The sequence below is a fragment of the Heteronotia binoei genome, chromosome 16 (genome assembly GCF_032191835.1).
Source record: "Heteronotia binoei isolate CCM8104 ecotype False Entrance Well chromosome 16, APGP_CSIRO_Hbin_v1, whole genome shotgun sequence".
Lineage (NCBI taxonomy): Eukaryota > Metazoa > Chordata > Lepidosauria > Squamata > Gekkonidae > Heteronotia > Heteronotia binoei.
In genome coordinates this window covers 51,386,775-51,400,463 of record NC_083238.1, presented here as the reverse complement: position 1 = coordinate 51,400,463, position 13,689 = coordinate 51,386,775, and the positions used below count along the sequence as shown (strand labels likewise).

Below are 13,689 nucleotides of genomic sequence, written 5' to 3'. Positions count from 1 at the left end.
TTTTGGGGCAAAGATAATTCTACCATAGAGTTTTGCCCACAAACCAGAGCTTCACCCCCGACGTACCTGACATGCCTACATCCAGGGCTCACTTTGTAGCAGGAGCTCCTTTGCATATTAGGCCACACCCTCCTGATGGAGCCAATCCTCCAAGAGCTTACAGAGTTCTTCTTACAGGGCCTACTGTAAACTCTTGGAGGATTGGCTCCATCAGGAGGGTGTGGCCTAATATGCAGAGGAGCTCCTGCTACAAAGTGAGCCCTTCCTACATCGCTTCTGGGTGATGTAGGTACATCATGTTTATTTCCGGATTCTTCCCTCTCTGCTCCTGATAAGCTCATCCTCACCCCATCCTCACTGTGCCTGTTCATCTGCGGGACGTGGTATCCTTTGCTGAGACAGCGAAGAGGGAAGCAACTGTTTTCTGGACTGAAGAATATCCAGTCCCCCAAGTTGGCCTCTCCAACAGGTTCTTTAAGCTTCAAGTGCCCACAATAAAAAAAAGGGGGGGAGGAGGGGGGACACAAAAGTATTAAATTAAAAAAAAACTGGCAGCATGTAATGTACATGCTCCCTAAAGTCTCTGATTTGCAAAACTATTAGACCAAGGCTGTACTCACTTGTGACATAAACAGATCATGTTTTTCTTAGATATTTGACTTGACAAACTAAGGCACAGCTGGAGATGAACACAGGGTTATTTTACTTTTCGTTGGCTTTTTGAGAATTCTGTTTCCACAAAGAAGTTTCGGAACTGTGTTCTGACACGTTCCCCCACACACACATAAAAAACAACTGGTAGTAATACATAGGGCACTGAGTTTGAATAAATAATTTTTTTTCATTTCATTTTATTTAGTTTATATCCCGCCCTTCCCACCAAAGCGGCTCAGGGCGGCTCACAACACAAAAGTTCTAACATAGGCTTAAGTTTTAAAATACATCAATTTACAACATTTAAACAATAAACCAGTAGAAACAGTAAAACAGTAAAACAAAGCCATTTACCAAAGTACCATACTACAGCCTTCTATTCGAAATTTTCAAGTACCGATCAGTTGTGTGCCAACTGGAAGAGGACTGTCTTACAGGCCCTGTGGAACTGCCCAAGGTCCCGCAGGGCCCTCACCTCTTCCGGTAGCTGGTTCCACCAGCAAGGGGCTGTGATTGAAAAGGCCCTGTCTCTGGTCGATTTAAGTCGGGCCTCCTTTGGCCTGAGGATTGCAAGCAGGTTTTGAAAACTCGATCTCAGCACTCTCTGGGGAACATATGGGGAGAGACGGTCCCTAAGGTAGGCAGGTCCTAGACCATATAGGGCTTTAAAGGTAATAACCAGCACCTTGTACCGAACTCGGTATATTATTGGCAGCCAGTGCAGTCCCCGGAGCCCTGGCTGGATGTACTCCCATCTAAAAAGCCCTAATAGCAGCCAGGCAGCGGCATTCTGCACTAGCTGCAACTTCCGGGTTCGGCACAGGGGCAGCCCCATGTAGAGGGCATTACAGTAGTCCAACCTCAAGGTGACCGTTGCGTGGATCACCGTTGCCAGATCGTCATGCTCCAAGAAAGGGGCCAACTGCCTTGCCCGCCTAAGATGAAAGAATGTGGACTTGGCAGTGGCTGCTATTTGAGCCTCCATTGTCAAGGAAGGCTCCAATAGTACCCCCAAGCTCCTGACCTTGTGCGCCGTTGTCAGTGGCGCACCGTCAAAGGCTGGTAAGGGGATTTCCCTTCCTGGGCCACAACGACCCAGGCAAAGGATCTCTGTCTTGGCTGGGTTTAGCTTCAATCCACTCAGTCTGAGCCATTTAGCCATGGCTTGCAACGCCAGGTCCAAGTTTTCTGGGACACAGGCAGGCTGGCCGTCCATAAGTAGATAGAGCTGGGTGTCATCAGCATACTGATGGCAACCCAGCCCATACCTTCGGGCAATCTGGGCAAGGGGGCACATATAGATGCTGAACAACATTGGGAAGAGCACCGCCCCCTGAGGCACCCCACAATCAAGCGTGTGTCTCTGGGACAATTCACCCCCAATCGCCACCCTTTGTCCCCGACCTTCAAGGAAAGAGGAAAGCCATTGTAAGGCCAGCCCCTGAATCCCACGTCGGCGAGACGGCAAGTCAGCAACTGATGGTCGACCGTATCGAACGCTGCTGATAGGTCTAACAACATCAGTACCGCTGAGCCGCCTCGATCCAGATGCCGCTGAAGATCATCCACTTTGCACAGAAATGCAACTTTGCACAGAAACAAAGTATTCAGAATCTCCCCCAGGCATGTCCAAATGTATCTAAATGGCCACGGGCTAACAATGTGATGTCACTTCCGGGAAAACCCAGAAGTGATGTCATGTCTCTCAAGTTCTGGGGACTGAGATACTGTTTTCCTCTGGTAATTCACTATGTACCTTAGTTGTGCTGAGGAAATCCCTACTCCCTAAAAGACTTAATGGATGTCACTGCTGTAATCACCATTTCCTGTGGACAGTCCATTTCTCAATCTTCATTTCAGGCCTCTGCAAGGCTAAATCATTACAGCCATGCATGCCAAGACTTCGTTTGAGCCCATGTTATGTTTAAACTCTTGTGTGGCCCTTCTCTTTTCCCCACCTTCCCCTTTTGTGCTCTCTGTGACCTGCCTCAAGGCTGCCAGACCTATGATGATCACATGACTCCCAACCAAGATGGAGGCAAGTCCAAGAATGTTGTGAACCTCGGAGCCATACGACAAGGGATGAAGCGCTTTCAGTTTCTCTTAAACTGCTGTGAACCCGGAACTATACCTGACGCATCTATCCTAGCTGCTGCCCTGGATCTTGTAAGTCACTGCACAAATTCTCATGAGTGCTGTTCATAGGGTTTCCAACCTCCAGGTGGGGCCTGGGGAGCTTCAAAAATTACACCAGATCTCCAGATGGTGCAGGTTGGTTCCACTGGAGAAAATGAAAGCTTCATACTGACCTCTATGGCATTATAACCCCCTAAGCTCCTTCCTTTCTGCAAACCCTCTCCTTTCTAGACTCCACCCCAAAATGGAGGTTTCCAAATTGGAGCTGGCAACCTTGGCTCACAGTCAGGGGTGGAATTCTAGCAGGAGCTCCTTTGCATATTAGGCCACTCCCTCCTGATGTAGCCAATCCTCCAAGAGCTTACAAAAAAGAGCCTTCTAAGTTCTTGCAGGATTGGCTACATCAGGGGGTGGGGCCTAATACGCAAAGGAGCTCCTGCTAGAATTGCGCCCCTGCTCACAGCCAATTATTCAGTAGTACACGATCTGGAATATCCTGAGGTATTCCGTTCATCGCTTAATGAATGTTGTGTGTAGGTTTGCCAACCTTTGGGTAGTAAAGGCAAAACACAGTACAGAAACTGATAGCAAACAAAACAACTGTGTTATGCAACAATAACTTTGTAAATTTATATTTTTAAATAAATATACTTTTATCACGATTTTTTAAATAAATATTATATTTTTATTACTAAACTTTTATCAGTAAATATCTTAATATCCCAGGTAAGTATTTGAACACTCAAACAAGTTTCAGATACTTACCTGGGATATTAACTCAGTCTATTTAACTTAAAAAAGAAATAAGATATCCTGGTGTCTTCTGTAGTTCTTTGGCAACACAAATTTAGTGATAAAAGCAGCGGCGGAATTCTAGCAGGAGCTCCGTTGCATATTAGGCTACACACCCCTGATGTAGACAGTCCTCCAAGATAGGGTTGCCAAGTCCAATTCAAGAAATATCTGGGGACTTTGGGGGTGGAGCCAGGAGACTTTGGGGGTGGAGCCAGGAACAAGGGTGTGACAAGCACAATTGAACTCCAAGGGAGTTCTGGCCATCACATTTAAAGGGACAGCACACCTTTTTATATGTCTTCCTTCCATAGGAAATATTGAAGGATAGGGGCACCTTCTTTTGGGGCTCATAGAATTGGACCCCCTGGTCCAATGGTTTTGAAACTTGGGGAGTGCTTTGGGGAGAGGCACTAGATACTATACGGAAAATTTGGTGCCTATACCTCAAAAAACAGCTCCCCATTATACGCTATGAGAATCGATCTCCACATAGGGAATAATGAAGTGCTCAGCAGACGTTCCATGTTTTCTGGTGACTCTGAAGCAGGGGATTGGCCTCTCTACTCACGAGTTGCAACCAACTTCTTCCATGTAACACAGACACCCCATCCCAAGAGGAAGCCTTTCCAATCGGAGACTGGAGCCTCTGGAGGGAAAAAAAAATCACATGGTGGCTTCCCCCCACCAGCCAGCTGACTGGGGGCGGGAAGGAGACTGGGAAAGCAGAAGAAGCCCCACTGGGACCTGGGGATTGGCAAGCCAAGAGCTTGCAAAAAAGAGCCTTGTAAGCTCTTGGAGGATTGGCTACATCAGGGGTGTGTGGCCTAATATGCAAAGGAGCTCCTGCTAGAATTCCGTCCCTGGATAAAAGCATAATATTTATAAAAATATAAATGTATAAAGTTATTGTTGTATAACACAGTTGTTTTGCTTGTTATCAACCTCTGGATAGTAAGTAGCTGGAGATCTACTAGGATTACAGCTAGTTTCCAGGCGACAGAGGTCAGTTCACTTGGAGAAAATGGCTACATTGGAAGGCAGTTCTACGTCCTTATACCCATTGAAGCCCCTCCCCTTTCCATATTCCACCATTCTCCGGCAGCTGCCTGATTTAATTTGTAATGGGGCTAAGAGAGGGCCCTTAAATGCTTTTAAAGCAGTTGAAAATAAATGCACACATCTTGATAACATTGGATTTATATATATTATATTATTGTTTAACAAAAGGTTCTAAATTTGGTTGGTACTAACCTTTTTATTCTAATATTTTTGGGCTAAGTTTCCGCCCCCCTTCATTTTTTTCTCATTTTTTTAGATAAATAATAAATTTATCGATAAATTCCAAGTTGTGCATAACTTTATAAAATGCATTAATGTCAAATAAAATTCAATTCAACACAACGCAATACTACTGTGTGTACAGATGATACTATGCAGTATACTGTATATAACTTTGCAGACCATTTTAAATAGAATTCACAGTAAATAAGATCCAGTTTGCCAATAAATAAATCCATAAACATCTCATTAAGGGGAAATTAAATTATATTTAGGCCAAAAGAATTGATTTTCTCCCACACCCAAATCTCCAGATATTTCTGAACTTACGGCTGGCAACCTCTGTCTGTGTGAGTGTCTTTGCGTGCACACATGTGCATAGAACAGAACAGAAGGTATACTAGAAATGTTAAGAAGAATTATGAACAACGTGTGTTTTAGCCTGTGAATATAAATATGGATGTGTTTGATTCAATGAAAATAGCGCTTGTAATGTTTAGATTTTTTGAAGACTGTACATTTCACAAGTAGGCGATTTCCTACACTGTCCCTCTGCAAATGCCTTGAAGCTATAATATTAGGATACAGTATTCACAGTTCTGATTACTATAATTCTACGGAGAAGCTCAGCTGAAGTTATAAATAATGAAATAGAACCCAATAGCTGCCACTAGTTACTCGCTCGGAGAGAGAAAAACACACTTCAAAGCAATTCGGTTTATGCCTTATTCATAGAATGGTGATTTAAGGATCCGAGGCCTACACGCTCCAAGCGCAGCCCAGATTACAACTCCATGCATTGGGCTGCTGGAGCAACTGTATGCATCTTGCTTTCTTTTCATCTCATTTGTCACTGGAAAACGCCTCTCCTCGTTAATCTTACAACATCTGCCATTCTAGGGTTGCCAAGCCCCCGGGCCAGGTGGGGGTCTCCTGCCCTCAAGGTTCCCAACCTGCCGGCCCAACCTCCCCGACGTTGCTGGCGTGATGATGTCACCCACAAGTGACATCACCATGCCAGCGATGTTGCGCAATGGCCGCTCTAGGTGTTTCTGGGAAAACTCTATGGCTTTCCCAAATGCTCTAACAATTTGGGAGGGGAAACTCTATGGTACCAGAGTTTTTCCCTCCCAAATTGCTAGAGCACCTGGGAAAACCATAGAGTTTTCCTGGAAACGCCTAGAGTGGTCAACATGCGAGGTTGCTGGCATGATGATGTCACATGCAGCTTACATCATCATGCCATATGCGCTTCGCATGGAAGCCGCGGGGGACTTGGCAACCCTATGTCATTCAAAGCTGAACTTTGTATTCAAAGCAATGTATTCCCATAACATTCTTTTTATTTAAATTTCAACACAGCAAAGACACACACCTAGGGTTGCCAGACTCCAGGTGGGGCCTGGAGATCTCCCGCTTTTACAACTGATCTCCAGCTGGCAGAGATCAGCTCCCCTTAGGCTTGCCAATCCTCCGGTCCCAGCAGGGGAACCCCTGGATTTCCAGGCTCCACCCTACCCCCAGCCAGCTGGCTGGAAGAGGAAGCCCTGCCCCCACAGCCACCATGTGCTTTTAGATCTCTACAGGCTTAGAAGCCTGCAAACACCTTGCATTTTTAAATGTGTGTGTGTGCACCTTTAAATTTGAACAGGAAGTGAAAGCTGCATTTGGAGGGGCCAGCAGCAGAGCAATGCGTGTGAGAGAGAGCACAGTCCCTCTGCTTGCTTTCATATAAGACATCTTTGTATAAGAACCAGCAGGACTTTTTTTTTTAGTAGGAACTCCTTTGCATATTAGGCCACACGCATGTTGTAGCCAATCTTCCTGGAGCTTACAGTGCTCTTAGTACAGGGCCTACTGTAAGCTCCAGGAGGATGGGCTCCATCAGAGGTGTGTGGCCTAATATGCAAAGGAGTTCCTGCTACAAAAAAAGCCCTGGGAACCAGATCCAGTAAGTGTTTGAGAGAGAGGGGGGGAAGGGAGAAAGAGAGAGAGAGAGCACAGTCTCTGTGCTTGTTTTGGATTTGTTTCAGACATCTTTGTAGAGCAACCTTTTTATGGGACAGAGGAAAACTTCATCTATCTCTTTTCATTTGCCTGTGTTAGTGTGAAGAAGTTGGTTGGAAATATAGCAGCTTCTGTGTGTAAAGCCCCAGTGGGATCCCAAAAGTGTGTGCTTGCAAACTGTGTTTATTTTGGCTGCTTTGTTAGGGTGGGTTCACTTTCATTTACAGGTGTTGGGGACAAAGAAATGAAGACTAGTCAGGGGAATTGCACTGCTGTATTTTTATTCATTTTAGGGAATGGGAAAGTCATCTGGCTCCATCCCTGAAGTCCTGAGGTATTTTTTGAGTTGGACTTGGCAACCCTAGCTCCCCTGGAAAAAATGGCTGCTTTGAAAGGTGGACTCTATGGCATTGTAGCATGCTGAGGCCCCTCCTCAAACCCCACCATCTCCCGGTTCCACCCCCAAAGTCTTCAGGTATTTTCCAAGTCAGACCTGGCAACCCTACACACGCACACAACCCACCATGCCATCCAAAGCTATGGTTGCTAATATCCAGGTAGGGCCTGAAATTCTCCAGGAATTGCAACTAGTCTCCACACTATAGAGACCAGTTTCCCTAGAGAAAGTCCCAGCTTCTGTGGGCAAACTCTATGGTAGATCATAGATCACTGGGGAAATCCAGAACTTTCCAAGGCTGAACTGGGCAACTCAAAAACAGTGATAATTAAGTGCATTTTGGGAGGCTATTCTGTGTACTCTTTCTTGCCTCTCTCCCTATTTAGCTGTAGGGTGCTGCCTGTACTAGGGTTGCCAAGCCCCTGGTCCGGGCGGGGGTTCTCCCGCCCGGGAGGTTCCCAACCCACCGGCCCACACTGGACCGGCGGGGGGAACCTCCCCGACGTTGCTGGCACGATGACATCACCCGTGAGCTTTTCCCCAGACACTCTAGCAATTTGGGAGGGAAAACTCTATGGTACAACCAGCATCATAGAGTTTTCCCTCCCAAAATGCTAGAGTGGCCAGGAAAACCATAGAGTTTTCCCAGAAATGCCTAGAGCGGCCAGTGCACGACATCACTGGAGGCTGGGGGACTTGGCAAGCCTAGTCTCTGTGTCACGTTCTCAGGGTGCAGACAGGCAGGAGTCCAAAGCCAGTCCAAGGTCAAAGTCCAGAAAGTCAAGCAGGAGCCAAGTCACCAATGCAGAATCACAAACCGGAATCAGAAGTCAATGTCCAAAAGCCAAAAGGTCAGAGTGCCAAGGAAATCAAGCAGGTCAGGATCAGGAAGGAGCGTGGATGCAAGCCAGAGAATAGACTTGTTGCTTCCACAAGTCCTGGGTGGGAGCTATATGGGAGTCTCAGTTAGCCTACTCCCTGGGTGGCAGTGACTCTGCTAGAACTCAGGGCTGAGCGATCTGAAGCACTGGCGTGCCTCATGTCTTTGCTCTGAAAGTTCTTTCCAGAGCCTGCTTCAAACTCTTGAGATGGGAGGAGGAGATCTTGGAGGAAATTGATTGTCAACAGCTGACACTGGAGCCGGGCGAGTGATTGATGGGCCAGCTGCTGTTTGTTCAGCTGAGGAACTGGCTGGCAACTCTTCCAGGTCTGTTAACGCTTCGAGTTCCTCCTCGTCAGGGCTCATGACACTTTGCCTCTTACAGCCACAAGCAATCACAAAACAACTGTGCCAAAAAAAAATCAAACACTTGATAAGAGTCACACAATATTTCATTCTATGTGTGCTCAAACATCAATACATTCGTACGATGGTATCAAAAAGGATTAAAAGGAAAGTCCATTCCACTGGGTGACTCTCAAGACACTTTTCTGATCTCCAAGAGTTTACAGTAGGCCCTGGAATAAGAGTCATGTAAGCCAGGGATGGTGAACAGTAGCTCTCCAGATGTTTTTTTGCCTACAACTCCCATCAGCCCTAGCCAGCATGGCCAATGGCTGGGGCTGATGGGAGTTGTAGGCAAAAAACATCTGGAGAGCTACCGTTGGCCACCCCTGCTGTAAGCTCTTGGAGGATTGACTACATCAGAGGTGAGTGGCCTGATATGCAAAGCAGCTCTTGCTACAAAGGGAGCCCTGTATTCAGGCCCCACTTGGAGGCTGGAAACCCTAAAAATCCCTGTATAGCAGGATGTTGAATGTGTCCATGGCTTGTGAGATTTAAATCAAGCCTTTCCTAGCTGGTTCTGGCTGACTATTGGTGAGAAAGGAGGGAAGTTGGCAGCCCAAAGTTCTAAATATGGGGAGTCCTTTAAGGCACATCCAGGGCTGTTTTTGAGCTGGCTTGGCATCAGGGGGTGTGACATACTATGCAAATGAGTTCCTGATGGGCTTTTTCTGCAAAATAAAGCCCTTTGCAAAGCAAGTGTGACATTAAGGGGTGTGGCCTAATATGCAAATGAGTTCCTGCTGGGCTTTTTCTGGGGAAACCCCCTTTGTAAAACAATTGTGACATTGAGGGGCATGGCCTAATATGCAAATAAGTTCCTGCTGGGCTTTGCAAAACAAGTGTGACCATTAAAGGGTGTGGCCTAATAGGCAAATGAGTTCCTGCTGGGCTTTTTCTATCAAAAAAAGTCCTGGGCACATCTAATTGTCCATCTTTGAGATAAAGGATCAAAAGCAAATGGCCAGGCACCATTTAGGGAAGACAATTTCTACCTCATTTCAGACCACACGTCTAGGGTTGCCAACTTCCAAGGGGGCCCTGAAGTTCTCCCAGAATTAAAGCTGAACTCCAGACTACAGAAGCAGGAATGCACAGGAACACAATTCCAGCTGGCCTTGCATCAAGGGTGTGGCCTAATATGCATGTAAATCCATTAAATATCTCACGTGAGGTAGAAGGGGTTATAATGAAGAATCTTCTCTTCTGAGTTGAAAGGTCAGAATCTCCTTTCCTTTCCCTTCCCTTCCCTTCCCCCACAACAGACACCCTGTGAGGTAGGTGGGGCTGAGAGAGCTCTGACAGAAACTGCTCTTGAGCGGAACAGCTCTGAGAGAGTTATGACTGACCCAAGGTCATTCCAGCAGAAGCATGTGAGGGAGTAGGGAATCAAACACGGTTCTTCCAGATAAGAGTCCTCACACTTAACCACTACACCAGACTGGCTCTGAACTGAATCTTGCGAAACCCCACAGGATGATGTGAGGGAGTGTGAGGGTTAGCTTACCATATATCTTTTTAAATAAGGGAAGGGGCAAAACAACACTTTGTTACTAAATAGTATTCCATAGAAGCACCCATCCTGTGAGAATTCCGCGGCTGTGTTTTGCTTTGTTTTGTGTTGTCGGTGGAAGTGGTAACCTGTGATTCTTTTCAGCTATGCACCGCCTGGCTGACTCATTTCTCCCCATTTGTGATGTGTGTCTCTGTGGTGTGAGTTCATCCTTATCCATTTCTGTCACACACCATCTCTCTCTCGCTGCCGCTTCAGATTGCTCAGGCCCTCAGGTAAGCTTCGGCAGGGCATCTTCAGAATATTCGGACATTCGGCATGCATTCGGCTCACTAATGTATGCTTCCTGAGAGCCAGCTAATGGTGGGCACACTCCTGGCAGATTCCTGCCACAGGTGGTCAGCAGGTGGAAGCAAGCTAGCCAAACAGGGATGCAAAGATCATCACTGCTGCACTATAACACCACTTCTGGCTCAAGCCACCATGATGCTGGGGAGACACTCTAGCACTCACCACAGAACTCCATAGAATATTGGGGCGTCACCCTGATGTGATGCCAGTGTGTCCAGCTCACATTGCACAGCATATTAGGCTGCGCTCCCTGATGTAGCCAATCCTCCTGGAGCTTACAGTAGGCCCTGTACTAAGAGCCCTGTAAGCTCCAGGAGGATTGGCTACATCAGAGGGGTGTGGCCTAATATGCAAAGCAGTTCCTGCTGCAAAAAAAACCCTGGGTGTCCCTCACAGTCAGCATTAGCCTACCTGAAAATATTAACAACCTGGATATGAATGATTCCATTATTAATAGATTAAGTTAATATTTACTTGATACAAGTCAATAGTTTGCATCTGAATAAAGGATCAGGGACTCATAAAAGCTCATACCCTGTCACTAACTAAATTTGGACTAACTAAATTTTGTTAGTCTTTAAGGTGCTACTGGACTCATGCTCTTTCCTATTATCTGAAACAATTTTTTTTTTAATAAGATCAGGACATGTAATAGGATTTAAGAGTTTGTCAAGTGATAAACTGCAACTCTTCTTTAAAATTGTTCATATGTAGCTTAAAGACATTACTTCAAATCTGACATTGCCAACAGTTCTTAAAACCTTAAGGCACTACTGAAAATGTTTGTGTATAGACATTCTAGAGTCTATCACATTAGCTGGCCATGCTAATTGAAGTTGCGTTATTTCACGGTGGCTTGCTCTTAACGCCGTTGATTTCTATTCCAGGAGGCTCCGGTGGTAGCGAGATCCGCCCTCTTCCTGGAATGTGCACGTTTTGTTCACCGCTGCAACCGTGGCAATTGGCCGGAGTGGATGAAGGGACACCACGTGAACATCACTAAAAAGGGCCTTTCCCGTGGCCGGTCCCCGATAGTGGGGAACAAACGGAACCAGAAGTTACAATGGAATGCAGCCAAGCTCTTCTACCAGTGGGGAGATGTAAGTTTGGGCTCAGTCTTACTCCCAATCAGGCCTTGAATTCAGCAGGAGCTCACAGAAGCACGGCTCCTGAACCTTTCTGAGGGTTCTTTCTCCTCCTCCCCACACACCTTGTCCATTGAATAGTAGGAGGAGCTGCAGAACAGTCCCTGGATTAGAAGAGCGGGCAGCCAGCCAGCCACCAGGGGCTTTGCTATGCCGCCATCAGCTCTCATTAACCCCTGGAGAAGCCCACACCACCCTTTCTCCACTTCGGAGAGCCAGTTTGGCGTAGTGGTTAAGAGTGCGGACTCTTATCTGGGAGAACCGGGTTTGATTCCCCACTCCTCCACTTGCACCTGCTGGCATGGCCTTGGGTCAGCCATAGCTCTGGCAGAGGTTGTCCTTGAAAAGGCAGCTGCTGTGAGAGTCCTCTCAGCCCCACCCACCTCACAGGGTGTCTGTTGTGGGGGAGGAAGGTAAAGGAGATTGTGAGCCACTCTGAGACTCTTCGGAGTGGAGGGCAGGATATAAATCCAATATCATCTTCTTCTTATAGAAGAAGAAGACTGCAGATTTATACCCCGCCCTTCTCTCTGAATCAGAGACTCAGAGTGGCTTTCAATCTCTTATATCTTCTCCCGCCACAACAGACACCCTGTGAGGTGGGTGGGGCTGAGAGGACTCTCACAGCAGCTGCCCTTTCAAGGACAACTCCTACAAGAGCTATAGCTAACCCAAGGCCATTCCAGCAGGTGCAAGTGGAGGAGTGGGGAATCAAACCCGGTCTTCCCAGATAAGAGTCTGCACACTTAACCACTTAACCACTACACCAAACTGGCTCTTAGACAGCAGATGACTTGCTGGCCTTTTGACTGCAGGGGAAGGCAGCCAAGGAAACCCCAGGTGAGCAAGGCTGGATGTCTAGCCAGCCCAAGCAGGCCTCACTCACCCAGGGCTCTCCTTTCTTGCATCGGGCTGCTTTTGGCTGGTGGGGAGTGGTGACATATGCGAATAAGTTATGCTAATGAGCTCCATCACCTATTTTTCTACAAAACGATCTCTGCTACTAATATATATATCCATTTTTCGAAGCAGCATTTCTGGCCAAAAAGCATTAGACCAGGGTGTCAAACCCATGTGTTATGAGGGCCGGATCTTCCATAATTGAGACCTTGTTGGACCAGGTCATTTTGGGCCAGGCCACGTGTGTCCCTATTTAAGATTAGGTAGTAGAAATATAAACGTTATACAGACAAACACAATTATTTTTTTAAAAAAAATGAAAATAAAACATGCTTAAAACATCAGCACTTGCTGGTCTTAAAGGAGCTTTCTTTGCATTTCTCCCGTGCAATCCAGAGAACCGGGCAAAGGAAGTTCTGGCTTGTTCCTTCCTTCCCTAGGGGACCAGGAGGGGGAGGAGCCTCACCCAAAAAAGGAAGAGAGGCTTGGCTCGGTAGCTCTGCTGTGCGATTGAGAGAGCCTGGCAAAGCAAGCTCTGCCTTGCCCCCCTTCCTCCCCAAGGGAGTAGCCTCAGCCAATGAAGAAAAGAGAGGTTTTGCTCTATAGCTCCTGTGCGATTGAGCAAGCCTTGCAAAGCAAGCTGTGAGCAGAAGGAAGCAAGAGAGAGGGAGAAGGAAGCAGGTGACAGCCAGTTGCTTGGAGGCCTGATAGGAGCCCTCCAAAGGCCTGATTCAGCACCTGGGCTGCATGTTTGACACCCCTGCATTAGACACACAATTAGCTGCACAAGCAAGGGCTGGATGAAAGCAAGGAACTAAACGGTTGCTATTGCTACATGTAATTTTAGTACAAAGTGCTGTTTTTATCTTAAACTACTCATTTTTATCCTTAAAAACTGTTGGACAGAGAGGAATATATCTTGGGAGCAACTGTTTATTAAATAACTGCTGGTATTGGCATTTGCAGGACTTGGGAGTCTAGGGTTGCCAATCCGCAGGTGGGGTGGGGGATCCTCTGGTTTGGAGGCCCTCCCCTCACTTCAGGGTTGTCAGAAAGCAAGGGAGGGAAATGACTTCTTGGTACTCTATTATTCCCTATGGAGACCGATTCTCATAAAGTATAATGGAGAATTTATCTGTGGGTATCTGGGGCTCGCTGAGGAGCTGTTTTTGTTTTGCACCAAATTTTCAGCATAACATCCAGTGCCTCTCCTCAAAAGACCTTCCAA

General features: G+C 46.7%; 1 protein-coding gene across 1 annotated transcript in view; it reads left to right on the top strand.

Annotated features, from left to right (window-relative positions):
- Positions 1-13,689, top strand: part of UNC80 (unc-80 homolog, NALCN channel complex subunit) — a 219,538-nt gene that overhangs the window by 69,374 nt on the left and 136,475 nt on the right. Inside the window, exons 22-23 of the mRNA XM_060257048.1 lie at positions 2,648-2,820; positions 11,304-11,516. Coding sequence (XP_060113031.1) covers positions 2,648-2,820; positions 11,304-11,516 — 386 coding nt within the window. The remainder of the gene's footprint in view (positions 1-2,647; positions 2,821-11,303; positions 11,517-13,689) is intronic.